The sequence below is a fragment of the Chlamydotis macqueenii genome, chromosome 27, assembly GCF_036417535.1.
Source record: "Chlamydotis macqueenii isolate bChlMac1 chromosome 27, bChlMac1.mat, whole genome shotgun sequence".
Classification (NCBI taxonomy): Eukaryota; Metazoa; Chordata; class Aves; order Otidiformes; family Otididae; genus Chlamydotis; species Chlamydotis macqueenii.
Window position 1 is genome coordinate 1,407,369 of NC_141582.1, and position 23,926 is coordinate 1,431,294.

The 23,926-nt window shown below is 42.0% G+C and overlaps 1 protein-coding gene across 1 annotated transcript in view; it reads left to right on the top strand.

Moving 5' to 3' along the window:
* Positions 1-23,926, top strand: part of EBF2 (EBF transcription factor 2) — a 145,004-nt gene that overhangs the window by 113,995 nt on the left and 7,083 nt on the right. The window contains exons 8-15 of the mRNA XM_086767836.1: positions 1,130-1,247; positions 2,997-3,127; positions 3,699-3,825; positions 13,238-13,326; positions 14,410-14,475; positions 14,583-14,760; positions 16,212-16,397; positions 17,618-17,785. Of these exons, the coding sequence (XP_086623962.1) occupies positions 1,130-1,247; positions 2,997-3,127; positions 3,699-3,825; positions 13,238-13,326; positions 14,410-14,475; positions 14,583-14,760; positions 16,212-16,397; positions 17,618-17,785 (1,063 nt within the window). The remainder of the gene's footprint in view (positions 1-1,129; positions 1,248-2,996; positions 3,128-3,698; positions 3,826-13,237; positions 13,327-14,409; positions 14,476-14,582; positions 14,761-16,211; positions 16,398-17,617; positions 17,786-23,926) is intronic.

Sequence of the window (23,926 nt, forward strand, 5' to 3'; positions counted from 1 at the left end):
CTTGAGAAGTGGAAGAGTACAGTATGACACGAGCCTTTTGGAATGAATTAAAGTTGTCTCAAGAAAGAAAGTATTCTTTAAGCTAGCATAATCCTGTAGGAGGGCAGGGTTTCTCCTGCGATGTGCTGAATGTGGTTTTATCAACAATTAAAGCTTGACATTCTCCTACCTAGCCTGTGACAGCTGCATCTGTGAAAATTCATGAACACATCCAGGGTCAGATCCTCAATGGCTGTGAATTACTGTAGCTGTGTGGCAGCTGAGTGGAGTTAAGCTGATTTACATCAAGTAATGGTCACAACCTGAAAGTTCCAATACGATGCACCTTCTTTCGGTAGTTAAAGCACAGTTTGTTTGGGTTTTTTTTCCTAAAAGTTTGTGGTTTAAAGGCACACGTATTTCTGGATTATAGGAATTACAGGTTTGGATATTGTATTGTGTAGGGAAAACTAAGTGGGATTAGTTACCATATGCAGTTACTTTCTCTAGGAATTCCTGTGCTATTGGAGCCCAGCAGTATAAGGAACGGAGGTTAAGGTTTAAAAATTTCTGCTTGATTTGGGGTCCTCGGGCTCAGATGATTTCCAAGAGGCACTACGCACGCATAGGTCAAAACCAGACGTGGCAGCGGGTCCTGTTGTCAGGTAGCAGGGGTTTCCATTTTGCCCAGGCAGTGGAGACCTGTATTTTCTGAGCAGATGCGGAAACATTTCCATGTGTGCGCGGCGCAGCGTAGGGCTCTGAATCGGCACCTCCGTATCGGAGGGCAAACGGCTGTGGTGCTCCGCAGCCTGCTCTCCTGGTCAGTGTGTACAGAGCTCCTTGCCATCAGCTGGGTGACAGCGCGTCATAGGAAACGAGATTTAGGGCCATCTGCGGTAGGTGGTTCGTTATACAGTAAGGGCTTTATGTGGCCCTCAGGATGCTATGTTAAATGGAATTAATGCATAGAATGAAGGCTGAAAATATTTTCTTCCCTTCTTGTTAGGGAGCAAACACTGCAGGACATGATGCCATTTTACAAATGGAGCAGGGTTTTAACTAAACTGAATAATTTAATACTTAACAAGTTGAATTTCAAAGGGAATTGTTTACCTGCCTCCTTTTTCTTCCCTTTCTAACTATCTAGGTTGTGCTGTCAACAACAGTGAACGTCGACGGGCACGTGCTGGCAGTGTCTGACAACATGTTTGTCCACAACAACTCTAAGCACGGACGGAGAGCAAGGAGGCTTGACCCCTCAGAAGGTAGGATTTTTGTGTGAACAGTACGCCAGTGAATGTGAAAGGATATTTCCCATTCTTCAATTTCTGTTTGTTTTCAGGAGGGAAGGAGAGCTAAGGGGGAACTACAGAACCTCAGGGGGTTTAGAGAAGGAAGAGGGAGGAAAACAGTGTCTACTGCATGCAAAACATGATCCTCTACATCTAAAAGACTTGCTTCCCCTCCCCCCTGCAATTTATTAATTAGTTCGTAGTGCAAAGATGAAAAACATAGGAACACTAAGTATTATCTAAATTTTAGGCTTCTCATTCAGCTGGGGAATGTTTGATTTCAGGCAAATTAGGCAACATGACATCTCAGTTAAACAGAAGGGTTACAGCACAAGATGTGTATGAAAAAGTGTCACCGCTTCCCTTAAACAAACCGTGCGCAGAGCATAACAATGCGCAGGAGGGACCTGACACTAATTGATTGTAGTTTGTTTGGCTAAGCAAGACTCATGGCCATCTACAGGATGGGGTTTGGGCTATATTAAAGCAATTACAAATACTGATATCTGTTAAGCTTCAAAAAGCTTGGCCCCTCCTCTCCCTCTTCCCGTGCGTTCGTTACCGATGCATTCCTCACGCAGACAGTACTCACAATTACCAGAAAATGCTATCTCTGTCTGCTTTTCCCTCCCCTGCAGCTAGTGAAAGTGAGAAGCGCTGGTGATGTTAGTAGAAAAGACAAGCAGGGATATTATTTCATTATAATGTTTTGCTGCCCCACTTCTTAACTGTGCCCTATATCAACCTAAAAGAAGAATTAATGAACTGGAAGAAAATGATTGAATCAGTAAAGAATTCAGAGTGGTGTTAATTCTCCCCCAGCGGGCAGTGAAATGGTAGAAGGAAAATCCCAGGATTCCTAGCCTAGGAAGCCATCCAGTTTTTCCTTGACTGATTGGATGTGATTGACTGGCTGTTCAAAGGAGTCTCATGTTTTTGGAGCACTGCCAAAGTTCCCCTCCACCTCTGACCCTGTCAACATTGGTAATGGAGTGATGGATTGACTTTGGTTATGGCCTGGAAACCATATTGGTTTCCTGATGGGATGTATAGTCCAGAGGCCTTGAACATATGGAAGAGAGAAGTGAAAAAAAAATCTACTCTGTAAAATCAAGAAAATTATTAGAAATTGTCTCCTGATAGGAATTGGAGGAAACATTTGATATTCCTGTACCTTTTTTACCCACTGATAAACTTAATAAATCTTAATCTACCTCTCTTTCCACAGGGTTTGGCTTTGTGTGATCATATGCTAATAAGTGGGGTTTTTTTTAAACAGCTTCTGCACAATCATTTAAGTGTTTCATTTTTACACCCACTACAGTTGGCCTATTAGGCTTTAATGACATGATGTTAAGTGCCAGTAATGAATAGGCAAGTAATTAACACTAGCAAGGCAGAAAACATGCTTTTATTTATTTATTTACTGGGCTTTGTGGAATGGTAGAGCAGCCTTCATGGATGAATGGCTGGAGGGGACTTGTCCTAGGCCTTTGTCAGCGCTGGGTAATTCGTGGCAGCCGTGAAGCTGCAGCTGCGCAGAAACTCCCGGGAGCGGGCAAGTGAAGCTGCTCCAAGTGTCGGACTTGGGGCTGCCTAACGTGCACAGAAGTTGGTTGCACCCATCTGCTGCAAGGGTTTACACCCAGCACTGCAAACAGTCTCAAAGCTGTGAGGAAAAACCATAACTTGATACTCTGACGTCCTTTTTGTTTTGTTTAGCCACACCGTGCATCAAAGCCATCAGCCCAAGCGAAGGCTGGACTACGGGGGGAGCGATGGTGATCATTATTGGAGACAACTTCTTTGATGGGCTGCAAGTTGTGTTTGGAACCATGCTCGTATGGAGTGAGGTAGGTAGAGGTGCTGCCCTCTTGGTCAATGGAAGAAACACTCCTTTTCTGAGGAACAGAGTTAATTCCCATTCCAATAACGGTACAACAGTGAGGGTGTGTAAGGTGGGCCATGTAAACCTGTGTGAAGGAAATTCATGGAATGTGTTTTCTCTATGGAACTCCTTGCTGTGTGATATTATTGACGCCAACTGCTCAGAAGTATCCAAAATGAAATTGAACAATTCTAGGCGTCTTTTTGTTTATTGTTTTCAATACAGATAAAAGTAAAGAAACAAAGAAAGGGTTAGAGTTTGGGAAGGAGAAAGAATTCCCTTGGGTCCGGGAATAAGCCAGCAATTAACCAGTGGGCACAAGCAGTACAATTTTCCTGATGGCAATTTATCCTAAAATGTGTCTTCCTTTCCTGGAGGCAAGAAGCTAGACCACATGTATCATGTGCCTGATCTGTAGTGTCTCTGATACAGGAATAAGCAATGCAGTAACTCATAAAGCACGTTTGGAAGGTGAAAAGTGAAAGAGAGGAGAATAACGCAGACGTCATAATTGTGCCTCTCCTTTTATTTCCCAGCTGATCACGCCTCACGCCATTCGAGTTCAGACACCTCCACGTCACATTCCCGGCGTGGTTGAAGTGACATTATCTTACAAATCCAAGCAGTTTTGCAAGGGCGCACCAGGCAGGTTTATTTACACAGGTAGGTGATTGGGATTTACACGGGCGGAGCTGGAGCTCGGGGCCTCTTTGTTTTGGTAGTCGGTATTGACAACCCTCTGCTTGCCTCATTTATTTACCCTCTTGCCGTTTGAAGGCTGCCCTGCTAGTTGTGACGTTTGGACACGCAAGGAGATGGCTTCGTTATTGTGCAGAGGTGTTAAGGCGCTGTCACTACACATGTTAATATCTTTTCCAGATTAGAGCTCATGCTGTTGTGATGTGGGTCTGCCTATAGAAATATTGAGTGTACAGGAGCCTGATAGGATGGTTTTACATACTGGAAGATGTTTTATTTATAACAGTATTTATTTTATATTTCCCTCTTGCTGGGGGTAACCTTTCATTTTCAAGATAATCCCAGAGGACAAGGAGAGCATCTTGTATCAAGAGAAGCCAATGAGCTGAGTGGAAAATAAATATGTTGAGTTTTTTTTATTCTTAAATGGATTATCAACTTATTTAGTGCCCTATATTCACCTCTGCATTATCTGTATATCATGTATAGATCTGAAAGAGCATTATCTATAGATTTGAAAGAAAAAATCACATGGGACCAGATGACCACCTCATCGAGCTGTCAGTACCAGTAATAAAAATGCTGGCATAGCATTTGTACACTGACGTTTCTGAAACCTATTAAGCATGGCTGGAGAATAATGGTGCGCCGAGTTTTAGAGGGTGGATTTATATTTAAGTTGAATGACGTGCTCCCACCAAATCATATTCAGATTTCTCAAAATGGAAGGATTTAATAAATTTTTAAAGCCTGTTACTACCAACAATCCTCATTAAATAATCTTTGTGTATTACAATTGTCAAATTTTAAATACTAATTAAACTCAAAAACAATAAGGAAAATCCAATAATTAAAAAACCCACAACTTTTAAGGTAAAAACTTAACCACCTGTTGAATTAATTAGTTAGAATTTTTCCAAAAGTGGAAAAATTTGAATGAAAATATGACACTTCAGCATTTTAGAAAGAACCAATGATTTCTGATGATCCTGTTACCACCTTATGCCGTTTTATGTATCCTTTATTAGTACACGTGCTAAATTAGTTCTTAGTTATGTATGTGGAAAGGTATTTATTCCTACAACTGCCACAGCAAGACCTGCAGCAAGAATTAAGTCTTTGGTTATACTGGTACTCTAATGAAATACAAGCTTAACTGACAGAGGATTAGTTTAGTCATGAGAGGTCTGATCCACAGTCAGTTGAAGATCCTGAAATTAGACCCATTGACTGAAACTGACTTTGAGTCGAGCTCAAGGAGAGGTGGACTTTCTTCTGGTTTTGCACCAAAATAAACCCAGTGCAGTGCGGAGCCATTCCGGGATTATTCCTGGGCTTGTGAGATCAGGCTCTGACCAACAACTTTTGAAATCTGTTTTCTTCTGAGGCCGTGCATTGATTCCTGCTCTCTGGGAAAAGATGGGCTGATGTCTGAGCCAGTTAAACGTGTCTTCTTTTCCTGAAAGATAACTGGCAAACCATCAAACGGGTTAAAAGATTCAAATCAGCATGCAAATACAGTCATTTTTCTAAAGAGATGGGACACTTTAACTTACCAGTCCGACACTCCTTAAGCCAAGGAGCGGTGCCGTGGATGGGGCTTGCAGGTGCTGCGCTAGGCCTGATGCGTTTACCTTCAGAGAAGAGGACTGTTCATTCTTGCGTTATTGTTACAGACTTGAATGTGACGTTCCTCTGTGCCATTTTCTGCTTCCTGAGGCCTTGCTCTCACAGTGTCTTCAACAGGAGCATCACTGAGGGCCACTGTCTGTGTGCTGCTGGTGCCTGTGCTGCAAGAGGTTTAGGAGTGGAGTGACACAGAGATGTGTGATAGGAACGTGCATTCCTCTGTGAAGAAGGAATTATCATTGTAAAGCTGCTTTAAGCGCAGGACTTGGGAGTGCTGGTGGACGAGAAGCTGAACATGAGCCAACGATGTGCTCTTGTGGCCCAGAAGGCCAACAGCATCCTGGGCTGCATCAAGAGGAGCGTGGCCAGCAGGTCGAGGGAGGTGATTCTCCCCCTCTACTCTGCCCTGGTGAGACCCCACCTGGAGTACTGTGTCCAGTTCTGGAGCCCCCAACACAAGAAGGACATGGACCAGTTGGAGAAGGTCCAGAGGAGGGCCACAAAGATGATCAGAGGGCTGGAGCACCTCTCCTATGAGGACAGGCTGAGAGAGTTGGGGCTGTTCAGCCTGGAGAAGAGGAGGCTCCAGGGAGACCTCATAGTGGCCTTCCAGTACCTCAAGGGGGCCTACAAGAAAGATGGGGAGAGGCTGTTTAGTAGGGCCTGTTGCGATAGGACAAGGAGTGATGGTTTTAAAATAGAGGGGGGTAGATTTAGATTCGATATTAGGAAAAAATTTTTTACAATGAGGGTTGTAGAACACTGGAACAGGTTGCCCAGAGAGGTGATGGATGCCCCATCCCTGGAAATGTTCAAGGCCAGGCTGGATGAGGCTCTGAGCAACCTGATCTGGTTGGGGATGTCCCTGCTCCTTGCAGGGGGGTTGGACTAGATGACCTTTGAAGGTCCCTTCCAACCCTAACCATTCTGTGATTCTATGACTTTCTTGTACTGTCTAGGGTGTCTTGAGTCAGCCTGCAGTGCAGGTCTTTGATGTGTTAATTAGAGTGCTTCCATAAAAAAGGACATGAAGATGTATGTAGGAGCCGGTAGAAGAGAAGAAAGTTAAATATACCATCACTGTTTTACTGCTGTTGCTGGCACAGGGGTATCTATTAGCGTTCTCTGAGGAGTGAGTGGGTGCTCGCTGCCATATGTTACAAAACAGCGTTTCACAGAAGATGCCGAGCTGTTAGAGCGAGGGTAGAGCAGACAACTTTTCAATCTGTCTGTTCAAGAACCTGTGGTTCTCCCACCATGACAGGCAAAATGATAAACACACCTATTAGGTAGAGGCTCACCTGTGTAATCAATTCCCCCAGGTTGTTGCTGCTAATAGCAGTAAAAACAACTTCTAAGCTATGAAAATAACATGGTGGCATTTTTTTTTTCCCCCTTTCTGTGGCTGTGCTATCAGAAAACTACTGTGATCCTGCTGTGAACAAATGCATTGATTTCTAACCAAGGCAAGCCATCTTGAGGCAGCCAAGGTATTCCTGCCTGTAAGTCTTCTTCAGAACTTCCACAACAGCTTTTGAACCTCTTGACCAATTTCTGTCACATTTCATAGGAAAGATAGGAGCATCAAAGATGCACAGTTCCAGCACACTTTTGTGAAAATGCAAAATTGTGAGAGAGATGTGAATTAATCCTCCACTGAAAGAAGGGGTGAAGAGCTGAACCATGTTATTAGACAGCAGAGAAGCTACCAGAAAACAGGTTTTTTAATGCCACTGTGCACAGAATGTGTGATAGTTGGAGTTTATTATTTTTTAAATAGTTTTAGTACTTTACATTGCAATATATTCCTTCGAGCTGTCACAGATTTTGTAGGTAACGTACTAGGGAATGCAGTAGGCTTGGAGACAGAAATAAGACAGCTTCCCTCTTGATTTGTAGGAGTCTCTGTAAATGAGAATTTCTCCTCTAAATACCTTCCCTTTACGTTCAGCTTGCAGAAGGTAAGAAATGCAGAGACATTACCGAGCCCAGGAGACTGAGAAGTGTGAAATCCCGCAAACTAAAAGCATGGGAAGATGTAATTCTGTCAGAACTAATAACAGCAGCAACAACCAGCAGCCCCACTGCTAGCAGGGTCATGTTGTATTAAGTCCTTCGTAATTATTAAGTGCTGAGATGTAACCTCAGATGGAAAGCAGGAAGGGTCAAGTCATACAAAAAATACTGAGTAGCTGGCTATAGGTACTTCCCAGGGATAACGAGAATAATTATCCATATAAAACCAGACCTCCGAGAGTTCGTCAGGGCCTCACTGCGTCAGATGCGGGCAACCAGTTACAGAAAGACGTGAGCTGCCATTTTATAGCCGGGGCATCGCCACAGAAGGGTGAGGGAGGATTAACTGCGTGCCTGTGGTTGTACAGGAAAGGTGAAGAGAGACAGGGCAATAGATCTCCTGGGTTCTGGTCATGTCCTTTGGTCACCAGAGCGCCAATGCTCCTCTAAAGCATGGAAACAGCAAAACAAAGATTGTAGCAGGGTGTGTGTCTGCTGATGCCCTCGATGTTTCATATACAATCCAATATTCATGTTTGACCTGATTATCCTTGAGCTTTTTTTTAAGAGTCACAATAAGACAGGTTGTCTGAAGAAAATCATGGTAAACTGTTGAAAAGATGAATATAAAAATTAGGTCTAAATTTCAAGGTTAAATCTGAACGCCACAGTGGAGCTGTTACGGGAGCTCCTGTGATGTGTATTTACAGCGGGCTGCGTGCAGCGTGCTGTGCCGGCAGCGCTGCAGTTACGCTTCTGTCAGCGTTCCACTCTTCAGTGCTATCGTTTGGGGTGCTGCAGCTCAGCCATCCCATTCGTCTCATCACCAAAATGTGATGTTTGGACTTTTCTGTAAGGTTCTCTGATGAAAACTTTCGTACGAGTGAAGCCAACAGGATTCTATGGACATCTAGCAGTGCACTACAGAGTGTAGCAAAAATCCAGAGAAACGGCTTGCTTGTACGTTAACGGCTGAACCAGCCTAGATACTGCAGGAGTTATTGAAAGTGAGAGGTAAAAAGTCTTTTTTAAAATCACCACAGCTAGACATTTAGTCCTAGTGTACCTTAATCTGGGGAGAATACAGGTTACGCATGCATCTCCGTGTTCTGAACTCCTTTTCTTTCATCAGCTGCTCCTAGAACAATGGGACATTTCTTCTCTGCTGCTAATCTAGCAGCAGCCTCATATTCTGCTTTTACTACGGTACCAGTTCAAATTCTCCACTGCTGTGAGTGGTTCCATTATTGTTTCCTTGACTTAAATAATGCTTACATCAGTTTGTGCCAGCTGAGGATGTGTCTCACAGGCGTTCGTATCTTAAGTTTGATCACAGCCCTGCGTTGACTTTGTCGTCGAGATGCTAACCTGGAAATGTGTGTATTGGGGAGATTTTGAACATAATTTTCCTCGCTGAGCAGAAATCCTCCAGGCGTTAACTTGTCAGAGCAATGCAATATAAAATAATCTGCAGGCTGTGCTGGACTCCCGGCTTGTACTGTGTCCGCCTCTACATCAGGTACCAGGGATGGGAGGCAGTGGTTTGCTAAAGCTTGTGAGTAGATCTGAGAGGGTCTCGTTATCTGTGTGTGGGAAACAACACTTGCAAGGATGCAGTGAGCTCTACAAATTGGAAGAGCAAGGTCACTTGGCCAGAGCACAACTGATGTGACAGCATTTGCAGAGACAGCTTCTGCCGCTGCTGTAGCCTGGGAAAGGCACCTGTGGTGGGAGACAGCGCTGCGCTGGGAGCAGGGTGTTCGAACAGCTGTCACCAGCACAGCAAGTACAGCGCAGGGCGGCTGCAGTGCACTGCTAGCAGCATCCTTCCAGCTCTGGACCACAGTGTACCCCTCCGAGTGGGCTCAGCAGGCCGGGTGTACCCCCCACGCCCAGGATTAGCAGGATTATAGCCACCGGAGCTTCTGCAGCTGGCAACAGGGAAATGTTCTGTTCTGAGGGTGAATACCAAGCGTCTCTTTACTCGCTACTTGAGTGAAGGTAGTCACTAGTGCAAGGCTGGAATTCAAGCTTTAAGGCCACTGGTGCCTTTTTCTCTATGTTAATGTCTTTCACAAGGTTAGGCACCGCTCTCCAAACACTCCACTCCCTCTGGCTTAGTTTGCCAGGTTCAGGATATTTTTACAGGTACACATACTTTCTTCTCATTCATACTTTGCAAACAGAGGACTTGCTTCCCTCTGATCTGCTTCATGGAGAAGAGCAAAGACAAGCTGCAGAACTTTGCTGAGGGCCTTGAATGTGGCTCTTTTTTGATTGGTGGAGAGGGAGAGCGCGCATCTCCCAAGGCATACGCTGGCAATATCAGAGTGAGCTGTCACTCATGGTAAATTGTGCAGATCTTCATAACATCATCTTCCTCCAGCAGTCTTATGTGCTCTGATGTGTAGTGAAATAATTAATACTTAAAATGTCAGCACTGTTATCATTGAGCGTCTGAGTTTGTCCCCATTGAGATGAATGGGACTGAGCTCTTGTTTCAGGCTTGGCGAATGCAGACAGATGTCATGGCATCAGTTCCTCAAGTGTGAGAATTTTCTCCTGTTCCAGTCAGCCACAATAGCTGCAGACTTGCATTTAAACTGAAAGCGTGGGTTTTGGAGGGTAAGAAAGGTTACAAATGAGGAAGCACCGCGCCGTACCCTGTTTGAGCCCTGCCATGAAGTCTGGCAGACTGTGGGGTGCGCAGACCTCTCCCAACTGCTGACCGTAACAATCCTGTTGTTAAAAGTGATGCTAGAGTGAGTCTATAGACTAACCAGAAATCTAGTTTATTCACTAGATGCTTGCTCTTTTTTGCGTATATTAGATCACATAATACAGTTTTTTAAACTGTGCTCTGGGAAATTCAAGACACCCCTTGTGCCTGGACATGGGGTTTGAGAGCTGCCAAAGGGATTTTGCTGTACCTGCGTCAGTTTTCCTGGGGGTTTCATTTCAGGTACCTGATTTGTAGGAAATAATGAGCAGCCTGCTTCTGTGCCAGACCCCTTGATGGTCTCTGAATCCGTGAACCCATTTGGATATTCCTGTGTAACACACAGATAAATTACTACTGACCCAGTAGCTTGTTTCTCAGAGGCAGTGGTGGTGTGTGAAGCTGTTCACAGTGGCTGCTGATTCTACACCTTTCCCATCAGTTGGACTTGTGCCATTTACTGCTACAAATGTGGGATGTTGGTTTTTAGCAGGATTTCATGACAGAGATATTTTTGTATTTAATTAATGAGTAAAACTAGTAGTAGTCAATTTTGTTGCAAGCTGCACAGAAAACCTTTTGTGCTGAAAGATACAATATGTACATTGATTCAACAGGATCGGGTTCTTTTTTAGAACAATTCAACATTGTTGAGAAATGATTTGCTGCTATTTAGCTATCAGAATGAAAATGTCTGTGTCAATCTGTTGGAAAAATGTTTGTTGAATAATAGCCAGTTTCTTCCTCCTGAATTAGCATTTTGTATATTCCCATTAGCTATTTTTAGTGAACTATGTGTACATATGTTTGAATTCCTATATATTTTACATTGCTTTTGCTTAGCTTAAGATATATAACTTAACTGATTAGACTTGTAATCAAGAAGAGAAATGGCACGTAATGATGTATAGGCTCTTCAGAGAATTGGCCTATAATTCTCAGGATTATTGGCAAAAACCCCATCCCCTTCCCCCCAGCCCCTCTTCCCAAATGGGATGTAGATTCTGTGGCAGTTGAAATGTGTATTATTAAACTTCTTAAGCAAACCGGAATGGCTCCCAGTGGAGAGCAAAGACATTCTAAGTATAGCCAAGACTAAATTCTCAGGTCTGGGTTTTCTTTATTCAATTCCCACTTGATTATCTCCTGTAATATTTAAACTTCATGCCATGCCGTAATTATTTAATAAAAAGTAAATATAAAATGTATCTCAGTGGGGAAAATGACCTTTTACCTTCATGTTGTTATACCAAGGCAGACACAGATAAACAGAGAATCTGGATCAGGGTAGCAGTCTGTTTGGCTTGATAGTTTCATTCTCCTGATGTCTAGGATGGTTATCCTGAAAGGTGCTGAGTATATTTTGGAAGATTCAATAAATTGAATCAGCTGTGCTGATGTCACCAGTTATTTAAATTTAATTTTTTTTTTTTTCAAAAGAACCACAAATGGTACAAGAGGCTAGAAGAAGCTAGCACTGAGTGAAGGTAGTGGTAAAGGACTTACCTATGTTGTTAAATGCATTGTGGAATTCTTAGCAAGATCCTCAGCATGAACGTCTCGTTGGAATTACAATGCACTTTCTGAAGTGTGAGGAAATACTAAACCCACACCTGTAACTGCATCAGTAAACAGCAGCAATCCTGATGTAGCAGAGGCAGTCAAAGCCCATGAGCATGCAAAATGCCACAGAACTGATTTTTGGTTTCTGTATTCATTTGAAATGGAGTTTAATTTTGAATAATTGGAAATTAGATTATTATTGTCATGATTTCATAGTAGAGAGTATTAAAGTGTCTGAAGTTTTATGAAATCATCAGTGATGCCAGTAGGGCTCTACCACCTATTACTGAGGATCTGGGTCAAAATATTTTGGTTTACCCACTGGAGATTAACGTCCTTACAGCGGAGTGGCTGTGTATGCACAACAGCCATACACAACTGAAGAAGTTAATTTGTCTAATGAATAGCTGTGCCCTAGTTTGTGATGGCACAACGTGGGGGGGTGCACCGTGTTTATTAGATGAGCGGTACTCTTGATTGCTGACTGTATAATGAACGCAGAAGACCTGTTCTCATTTGTGTTTGTACCATAATGTGCTGTATTCCTGCCACGGTCAGTTTTGTCCAGAGTAAATCCACCCATCCTGACAGCAGGATTTTGTAACTATGCTTCCTTGCTGTATCTTTCAAATTATTCACTCAGCCTTTGATAGATGGTGAGAAGTCAGCATGGGAAACTGGAGCAGTTTTAAATGCAGAAGCCAAACTCACTGGTATAATCCTTTGGAATACTTTCAGTTAGAAGTTTTGCTTTGCAAATAACATGCAGCATTCACATAAGTTTTGTCAATTGCTTTAACATATCTGCCTCTGAATGCAGTTTCTGGAATACTGGCAGAAAATGAGCATGTACCTTCAGTTCAGCTGTGCCACCCGAATGAGCAGGCATAGGGTGTGCGTGCGCGTGTGTGTATATGCATGAATGCACAGAGTTCTTTCAAGGCTTAGCTGTAAGCAGAAAAATAGCAGTTTATTTAATTCTTTATTTAACAAATCACAGACACACTGAGGGATTGTTCAGGAGCACCATGCAGTTCATTCATTGTACAGATAATGGCAGAAACGTTTGTACAGTTAAATGGGTGGAGCTGGGTACCAGGAGTCAGGGGACCTGGTCGCTATAACACGGTCCAGCATGAATAGTTCGTGTGTCCCAGCTTTTGTAGCGTATTGCCTCTGAAAAGAGATTAGAGATCCTCACACAGAAGTTCTTGTAAAGCTTAGCTTACTTTTCAGCCTGTGTTACACACTGGGATCGGGGCTCGCCTGAGCAGTAGACAATGATGTACACCACCTAGGAACCCAGGCAAGGAGAGGTTTTCTGTGGCAAAGCTGTGAAATCCATCTTTCTTAGGTAATGAAACTGAAGAGTTATACAAAGATATATACTCATATAATATGTTGGGTTTTTTTGTCGTTGGTTTTTTTTTTTTCCTGTTTTCCTTTCAGCTTTAAATGAACCTACCATAGATTATGGTTTCCAAAGACTGCAGAAGGTCATCCCACGACATCCTGGTGACCCCGAAAGACTAGCTAAGGTAAAATATTTTTAGGCATTTCACTGAATACACTAAATATGTTCTTTCACTTCCAACTCACAAAAGAGACAACATTGTATCTTAAATGACAATTACAGCTGAACATAAGTTCACCAATTAGTTGTATGTCCAAACAAGAATTTTATCATGTAGAACCCACAGCTACCAGTAATTTTTGTCTGTTGCAGCTCAAACACTGTGAGCTTCTTTCTTTTGCTGCTAAAATGAGAGTCCAGTACAGATATGTTCCCAGTTCATATGCATGGTCCTTTGCATTTATCTATAGTGGCAAATCTCTTAAACAACTTACTTATATATGGTAGACATAAAGGATTTGTTGCGGAGGTCTAATCTTAAGGGAATCTTCATAAAAAAAAAACAAGTGCAGTATGCATATGTTGAAACAACAGTTTATGTATCTGTGATACTGCAGACTGTGTTGATGTGGCACCGAGCACAATGACAGTGGTGTTAATGACTATGTCCCTACATTTTACCAAAAGTAGCTATTATCATCTTTGTATGATGAAAGATCTTATGTATTCAGATACCATACTGTGTATTTTTTTCCTGTAATCAGAGGTAAGATACTCACTAGCTAAAGTGTTTTATTTGTTTGGTTACCCTTATTGACAACATATAAACGGACGTGGTGACTAATCAGATTTGTATGTGTCGATGCGAAAGAATGTATTGAAATCGAGTCGGGGATGGCGTTCCTGTTTGGATTGGCTGTGTCTGGAGCTGGGCGCTGCCGGCGGCTTCAGGACGCTGGAGAGCTCCCGGGTCCGGGCGGGGCGCTGGGCGCGGGGCGCTGGGCGCGGGGCGCAGGCGGTGCGGGGCGGTGCTCCGGCGCCCCCGCATCACCGCTTTGCGGTGGGTTTGGGTGTCTGCTTTGAGATACTTAAGGGGTTCAGCTTTTCAGGTAAGTAAGTGGTAAATAACAACTCTTTCAGGGACCCGGTTTTCAGAGTGACCACACACAAACTCTGGTCACTTCAGAAAATCCTAGCCCAAGGTTTTATTTGCACTGGAATCCTTCTCTGTTAAAATGTCCATTGTACCCATCTGCTTTTCCTCCAGGAAATGCTGCTGAAACGAGCTGCTGACCTGGTTGAAGCACTGTATGGGACGCCACATAACAATCAGGTCAGAATGACTGCTTTCAACAGGGGAGTGGTATAACTCAGGTTTAGTAATAAACACCAGAAGATTTCTCCAAGCACATTTCTGAACTTGTCCCTTTCCCGCTGCAGGACATCATTCTGAAACGAGCTGCAGACATCGCAGAAGCTCTCTACAGCGTCCCAAGGAATCCCGCCCAGATCCCCGCACTGTCTAGCTCTCCTGCACACAGCAGTATGATGGGAATTAATTCCTACGGCAGCCAGTTAGGGGTCAGCATCTCGGAGTCAGCACAGGGGAACAACCAAGGTAAGCACTGCCAGCAGTATGGTGTTCAGTCAAAAACCGAAAAATGGAATCACAGTTGCTCCCATCGCAGTTTGTCAACTTCTGTACCTGCTCAGTTCATGAACAGAAAGATGGATTGAGACTGTCCGCATCAGTGTGCTGCTGTTTTGGATGTCACTGTGGCCGCACCAGGTTTCAGCCACCAGATTACTACGGCTGAGATAATTTTTGAGTATTTTTTTGATCCCAACTTAAACCTGAGTTCTCTCCCTGCTCCCCTCAGTATCTTTGTTGGTGGTGTTATATCTCTGTTTTCATAAAAGACAAAGAAAGACAGCCACTGAAGAAAAGCCTCTCAAATCAGTTAAAGAGATAGGGAATTTTCTTCTTTTTTTTTTTTTTAAGGCTGCTTCAGTGTTAATTTTACCAGCTTGCATATGTTGAATATGTATTACATTTACTCCAGATACATTATTGATTGTTAGGAAAAAAAACATGCCATAAAATGACACATTAACTGCAATACATCATGGGAGCAATATCAACTTTCAGCACTTTCTAACTGTTGAATATTTTGGTTTTTAGCACTCAAGTCCAGTAACATACAGTGGGTGGCTGACTGCATGACTAGCTGTGTTTAGCACTCTCAGGCAGTTCAGCCATATCAAAAGGCATAATGTAGGTAATTTTACTTTTTTTTTTTTTAATAAGGTCTTAGCAGCTCTGAATTAGAATTTCATAATATAAATGGGCAGAAATAACCTGACTTGATACCTCAATAGTAACCACTTTTAAAGTAGCTAATGGGTTGCTTCTTTCTAGTGAAAGCTTTTCCGTGGAAAATCCTTTTGCAGCTGTGGTAATAGCCTTGTACTTTAGTGTGGATAGCGATAGTGTTCTTCAAGTCTCTTTTTTGGAGAAAAAGAGGCTAAATTTTGGTTCTCAAATATTTGTGATATTTTTTTAAGACAAAAAAAAATAGTTTTTACTTATCTAGTTTATTCTTTCCCTCAAATAGTGTATCTTCAAAGTCAAGCTGCAAACTATATATAGGTTGTAATTTCCCCTTAGTAGTGCACTTACTTTATTTGTAATTCATCAATAATTTCAAAACTAGAACCTCCTCCCTAAAATTGTAGAAAATCCCATGTATATTATAAATTCTACCTCAGAAAAAGATGAGCACACACATTTTTTTCCAGGTCCTGGAACAAATTTCAGCTTCTAAGAAATCAAATCTGATTAGAAAAATACCCGTAAGTTCATTTCAAAAAGTAAGGTTCCCACATGGTTTTAAAACTTGGTATTCCTTAACTTGAAAGCATGTGCATAAAACCCACTGAATGTAATGGTACTTGCTTACATGTTTTAATTAATCTGTATTTAAATAAGTAATTTATTTAAACTGGGAATATACAGGGGAAAGTTTTAAGCCAAATCGTTAATATGCTTTGAAATGTGTTTTATTTCAGGTTACATTCGTAATACCAGCAGCATCTCACCCCGTGGTTACTCTTCCAGTTCCACGCCTCAGCAGTCCAATTACAGCACTTCCAGCAACAGCATGAACGGCTACAGCAACGTCCCCATGTCCAACCTGGGCGTGCCAGGCTCCCCTGGGTTCATTAACGGCTCTCCAACAGGATCCCCCTATGGCTGTATGTGCTTTGCTTCTTTTCTATTTCATTCTTTCTCCTGCTTGATTTAATTTACCACATCAAAAAAATGTGATGTTTTCCAAGAGAAGTTCTCAAGGTTTAGTGAAGATTTTTTGTACAAGGTTCCGATTTCTGTCCTGGTATTTTTTTTTTAGTATGAACTAGAAAGTGTTCCCATTTTTCAAGAAGAACAGAGGAACAGTGAATCTTACTTGGTTTTTTTTTCCTTCATTGTTTTATCCTTTTACCAATTCCTAGGTGGCAAAGGCCACAATGAGAAGTGAGGTACACTTTCCAGCTTTTCAGATGATTAAGCAAGTAGCCATCACTTTAGCAGAGACTACTACTCCAAATCCGATCCAAAAGCCACTCTAAAATAATTTTTATGTGAATGACCTGCATTAGTAACTGAGAGTTCAATTTAATTATGGATTAATTTCCTGTGAAGCTATGTTACCCTGATAACCAGAAATATGACAATGATGGAATTAAGTTCTGGAAGTTACTATTACTGCATTTCTAGTTACTCATTTTACCATGAGCAAGTCACTCTTCCTTTCATGCCTTGATTTCTCTCTGGCAAGAGTGTGTGTGCGCGTAATATATATATTAAGAGGATGAACAGTTAGATAGCTATTTATTTATTGACTTCTTATTTAATTATTTACCTACACTGTAGTTTACGGAGGGGGTAGCTCCCAATAATGTCAGGACCATGCCTTTCCAGAAAACTGCGAAGTATTATTTTATTTTATTTACATTCATATCATCTGCATAAGGACTGACTCGCTTTGCAGTGGTGATGAAGGCTCCTTGCTGGTCTGAAACCTGCTAAGCAGTATCCTCACAGTCTGAGCTGTAGTTTAAGGCTAGGGTGCCACTCAACAGGATTACTGGCCTTCCCAGTTTCCAAAGCACAGACCGTAAGGGGACAGGCCAGTACAGCCTACTGATTGTTCACATTGACTCTCTCCCTTGATGACTTACCATCTTCCGATATCCTCACCCTTCATTTTAAAAGAATTAAGCACTCTCTTTCTCTGAACTATTAAATGTAGCTGCCTCTCTACTTTAGGCTTATTGTAAACAGCCAAGTCAACGTGAGAATGAGATCTTCTTTGGGAAGTAAAATGAGGAATCAGAAGACAGACGTTTTAAGCAGTTTTACCAAACTTCTATAATTGTATTTCTGATGAGGATTCAACTTTTTTCTTTTGTAGTAATGTCTTCAAGTCCAACAGTTGGCTCCTCCAGCACTTCTTCCATCCTTCCATTCTCCTCTTCCGTCTTCCCTGCTGTCAAACAGAAGAGTGCCTTTGCTCCTGTCATCAGACCCCAAGGGTCTCCTTCTCCTGCCTGCTCTAGTGGCAATGGAAATGGGTTCAGAGGTAAGAAATGTCCAATTAATGTTCAGCCTGCACACGTAAAGCACACTGTGTTAGTCTAGGTAAACACAGTAATCATCTGAATAGTGTCACACTGATGTGACAGGGCTCAGTAGTGAAAATCTGACCCAATCCAACTGGGTTAAAGCCGTGCTCCAAGCTTTGTCTATTTGGTTTTAAAACAGGGGACAGACACTCATTTATACCACGAAGGATCTGACCCACGCTGCATTTCCATACCAGCTCTTTTGTGAGGACTGACTTCTCCTTAGGCTTCAGGGAGTTGTAAAACAAACGTCTGCCCTGCAGAGTTAATACAGCTCTGTACATAACAGCCCGTGTCCTGAAACCTGCTGCAAGGTTTAGGCTCATGCCGGGAATTGAGCCACATAGTACATTTACAGCCTTTTTAAAGGTGATCTGCAAAACAAATGTGAGTATTAAGATAAGAATGGAAACCTGTATTAAATTCTTTCTTTTAACAGGCTGTGGGGGGGCATGCGGCACTTAAATACGCTCCAAGTCTCCATAAAACAAACCTTTATAGGGCCTGGGAAGTCATCTGACTCCTTCAGACTTCACTAGAGATACCGTAGAAAACACAGCCCTGGGAATTCAGCCATGCCAAGAGCCAGTGGTAATTCTAAAACAAGCCCTGCAAACCACACCTGTTGATTTGGGTGCATTATAAATCCTTAGCTAGGCCACAGGGACTTCCATAAACTGCGATTATTTTATATAATAAGGAAATTCTAAGTGCGTTGAACAAAAACAATTACATTTTCAAAAGCTAACTTTTAGAATTCTGCTATATATCTGAAACAGCTTCTTCCCCGCCCCAATTACATGAAACTCCATGCTTCCCTGAGATCATCTTCTCCCCGATAATGAAAGACATTGATCTACCTCTGTAAATGCACAGGCATCATGTTCACAGGGAACAGAATCTATTTTCTACTCTGTTTAAAGATGAAAAGAAGGATTTGAAGTAATTTTTTAAACTATAGGTATAGAAAGTTTTGTTGGCCCAACAGTTGCAGCTTTTTATCTAAACTGTTTAGAAATGGGTTCATGTTTGGTATCATCATGGTGTCTAAAGAGCCATCATCACTGCCTGGGCTGTAGTTAACTGTTTCCCTTCTTTTTTTGGGGGGGGAGGTGGGGCGATTCTTTGTCTCAGCTAATGAAGGGATGTGTTAACTTCACTGCATATTTATAAAAAATGTGAAGGCTTAGCTGTTTTAAGGAGCTGTTCCAAAGTAACATAATTTTCAACTTATTTAGTTAAACATTTAACTAGGACTTAAGCTGCTTTAGCTTAAGCTAGTTGGACAGTGCTATAATCTAAACCAAATCACTGCATTCAGGACAGATTTAAATCTGCTTTAAAGTTAAACTTGTCTAATTGCTACGTTGAGAAGGCCTAATTGTTAAGAAGTCACCTCAGGTAGTGATAACCACAAAGCAGTTCAGTGTGGAAAAAAAACCCACTCAGATTGTTTCTGGGAGACAGAAAAGGACAGATTATTTATTACTTTTTATTTAAGTTAATACTTTTCCTTAACCTACCATGTCTGTCCTGTCTGCTCAAGACTATCTCTTTTTAACCCTTTTGTGCACAGGTAAAGTAACAGAGACCATCTGGTGCTATTCCTGCCATTGAGTGTTTACAACATTTTATCCAATATATAAATTAGTAATTCATAAGAGATTCTAAACATGGAACTTCTTTAATATTAAAAGTATAACATAAAATCTCAAAGCTAAAAACCCAGTCCTCACATCCGTGCATTTTTACTGACAGAAGTCTGCTCTTGAGGCATTCAGGATTAATCTGTCAGTTAAGGTTATGGTTACTCACTGAAATAGGGGGTGCACATAGAGGGGCATGGATAAACCAGATAAAAGTTATTAACCATGTCCCTTCCTTTGTGGGAAATCTTGTACATCAGCACGCTGATACAGAAATATAGGGATACGCTCCAGCTGTTATTTAGTAAGTTTTCAGTAGATACAGTACGCAGTACGACAAGACTTGTCAGTCAGGCTGCGACAACCGCTGTGGCTCACAGCAAAGGCAGGGGTCGCTTCGCAGAGCCGAACACATCTGCTCAAAGTTCATTATGCCAGGTCTTTGTAACTAGTTAACTATTTCAGCCCTAGATGCAAACTCTTCTTTCCAACTGAAATATTTAAATTGATGCAAGCTGGGGAGCACATGCTTTGGAAAGGCTCCAGATGCACACAGCCCGATATCCAAATTAACGTTCCCACAGGGCTGACAGACAGATGTGGCCAGAAAGTCAACGGGAGGGTCCCAAAGAGGCTTCCTGAACAGACTTACCGTGCTGCAGCAATGGGAGATTAACAATCTCCTCTGCTACGCCATCGCCCTGTTCTGTAAACTAAGAGTAGATGTGCTGGTAACGTAATTTATATATTTATTTGCTTATTTATCAAACTTACTTAGACATCAGTAAATACTGATGGAGACAGAGCAGCAAAGCACAGAGCATGCAGTACATACATGCAGGCCCCTTCCCAAAGCACATCAGGCAAGTGTTTTGACAGTACCTCTCAATTTCCCCACCCATGATATGGGGAAAACATCTCCACAACGGGGATTTTTTTTTTTTGAGCTTTAATGTAATGTTTGCGATGTGCTTTGCCTACGTCTTTTGCTCATAGGCAAACGTTACAGTCTCCATCCTACTTATTGCATCCTGTTGCAATGAGAACACTAGAAATACTACCACCTCCTTGCTGCTTGTCACTCTCGAACATAGCTTCCATGTATGCCAACCACAGCAGTGTTTAAGCCTGGATTAAAACTAGTCTAAACAGGAGGAGCTGTACAAGCTTTATCCTCAGATTAGCATTGCCATTATTCCAGGCAGTTTACAGTATGGCTGGAATTTTTTTTTCCAAAACTGTATTTTGGGAGGAAAGTGATGCTTAAAAGCTGCTGGAGACAGTAGGACAGCTGGTAGGAAATATACTGTAACTCAGAAGTATCAGCTAAGCGTGAGACTTGCACATCTACTAGCTTTCAGCTCCGGGCCACACAACACAGCGGAGACACGTGGGACACCCTCAGGTAACCCCCTGTGCCATGTGTTCTTGCTTACCTCCTTCAGCTGCTGTCTGCTATACATCCTCGCAGTGTAACAGGACATGAGAGGTAGAGAGCAAGCAGCGCTCCATACTGGACAGCCCTCACTTCTATACGCTCTCCAAATTGAGAGCAGGTGATCCTGATCAGAACAGTTGTGTGCTCCGTTCATGTCACATGTCAAGGCAGTTTTAACAAGGCACGGGGAAGATACAAAGTGACGTGATGCAACACGGCATGATAAGTACACAAATGCCTAATCAACTCATCTCAGATGGAAGGCGGCTGATGGGAAAAGCAAGCAAATTGGAAACTGCTGGAACAGCATGGACTGCTGACTGCCCAGATTACCTTTGGCCAGCTCAGCATATCTCTCTCAACATAAAAATGCAAGCTCAGTTACAAGGAATAGCAGGCAAGCCCCAGGTCAGATGTTCCGTTAACCACCAGGATCCTAGCCAATCCAAAAGGTACTGAAGTCTGATACCCTCAGGAACAGCCTCAATTTAGCAAAGGGGATGTCTGCACTATTCCCTAAAGAAATACAGCTATTCGAGGGGAAGACCCTAATTATTAATACCTTGTCTTGACAAAGTTAGGGGTGTCAACAGCACCCGGGATTCCAGTCCCCTTGCATTGAAAGGCTGTGCAAACAGGTAATAAGGAAAATAGTTGCTCTGAAAAGGTCTTAAGGGGTGGGATTTGGGTGAAATGGCTGGCTCACGTTTACAAACTGGTGATTCCTGATTGTTACCAGTCCAGTACTTGCCCTGCTGTCCCACCTCAAAGCCTAGCTCCAGTCAATAACTCATAGCAGAGATTCCAACCAAGTAACTGGGCCATTTACACACTAGGAATGTTCAGCAATATGCTTCTGCCCAAATCAGAACAATTTCAGAGCCTAGACAGTGCTTTAAGCATGGCAAAGGCTGCAAACGATATACACATGATGTCATTATCTAGGAAAAATATGTATCTGTCGTGATTAAATGTGATATATTGGAGAGATCAAGGACATTTTTCTCTCCAGTTTATAGGCAGAGATGTAAGAGGCACAGACTGCTTCAAAATAAAGAAAGAAAACCTTAAGAGATATTTAAAACTTCTTGCTAACACTTAACTAAACAAAAAAATATCTCCTGTTGCTATTAATTACTTATCTTTCATTTGATGGGATGTTAATTTTAGTAGCTCATCATATTTCACAGACTTACTGGGGCTAGACAAGAACTCCATTTTTAATGGAAGAAAACCAAAATCTGCCTTCTTTTTTTAATGGAAGAAAATATTCAAGACTGTTTGATGTCACATAAAAAAAGACGATATTGGATAAGATTTAGTACTGATTTCTACTTTGTAGGAGAAGAAGAACTTAGCCACTTCCTAGTATAATTGGAAAAATACATAACTGCAGCGTGGCTATACATTCCTGTGCTGGTAAATAATTAAACAACTAGTGCACACGTGGTTCTGCAAACACATATTTTGGTTTTAAGGGTGTTCCTAATTAACTTGAACTAAATCAAAATAATTGTTCAGGCAGCCTTTTGTGCATATACAGCTCAGCACCATGGTGAGACAGTAACTGCAGCAACGCAACTCAATAGATGAGGCCAAGATAACTTCTCAGTCTCTCTTAGCAATCAAAGGTTTTGTCTGGATTTTTTAAAAAACATGCTACATAAAATATGGTTTAACTACTTTCGACCTAAAAGAGACAAAAACACTGCTTATTTACAAATATCTTACCTGTCTGTGGTTAGACGATCACAAATGGACGAATGAAAATCTTCCATCCAAATACAGAAGGATTTCTGAAAAAGAAAAAAAAAGGTCAATCTTAATTTCCTATGGAGGAAAAAAAAAAAGTAGAAAAAACTTGAAGCTTTTGTCTGCTTTTTAGTGTCTTAGTTGGAACTGTCCTTCACAGAAGCTGTAATTCATTTCACTTACTTACATTCTGGTATAAAGGATGAGGTGCCCTTCATCCAAGCCACTGATGATTTTTCTGCTAAATTAAAGTCATCTGTGTGTTCCTCTGAAAATCCTTTCTTTTCTCTATCATTTTCAGTTTATTAGTTATATAATAATAAATGATAGATAGATAAGAAATGGGTGTGTTGTTTTACAAACATCTCCGTGGTCTTAATAATATTGACAGTAAACCTGCACATTTTCCAGTGGTAGCCATGCTGGGCGTCAGAGACAGCAATAAGGTGAAGCCTGCGGGTGTAAGCTGCACCTTTCTTTTAGTCCAAATTACACAGCAGGCAGCTCTGCTACCAGCAGCTCGGTGGCTTGCAATGGGCAAACCTGCCTGTATGTACAGGAGAGCGCATGCAGAGATGGTTCTGGCGTTGCAGGGTGGGAACTCTCAGTCGGGATGCTGGGAGTAGCATCACTGGAGCACCTCTTCAGGGCGCTGTAGAACCATAAGACTGGAGTTGGCTGGCAACTTAGTGGCAAAAGAGGAAAACCAAATGAGAGAGCAAGACATTTTACGTGACAATAACTGAAAATGCTCAACACCCGTCTTCTCTAGAAAGCAGATTTTAAACCAGCTCATAACTTAGAGATCAACAGAGCACCCGTGGTAGCTGAAGAACTAGATCAGCGCGTGTACACACACATTTGTACAGCGCTAAGCCCCTTCCCAGTTCTTACCGGACAGCTGTTTGAATTGCAGAGTTCTTTCCCACTACAAAGCAAGGCAGTGTTTTCAGGGCCACTTGTATGCACTAGGCTTATGATCATTATTAATTGTACCCATTAAAGGTGCCTATCACCGTAGCATCTGAGTACTATCCATGTTTGATTATTTATTTATAAAAAAAAAATTCTCCAACCTTGTGACAATTTTAATCAAGTGTTTCAGTTGATAATTGCAAGCTGTCAAGGTTAATACAATAAGGCTCATCTCTAATTCTTTTTCCATTTCCCTCCAAGAAGGAAAAAAAAAAAAAAAAAAAGACTCTCTGGGATAATGACTGTGGTTTCTATATTCCCAACTCATCAGGGAGTGTCCTGCATTG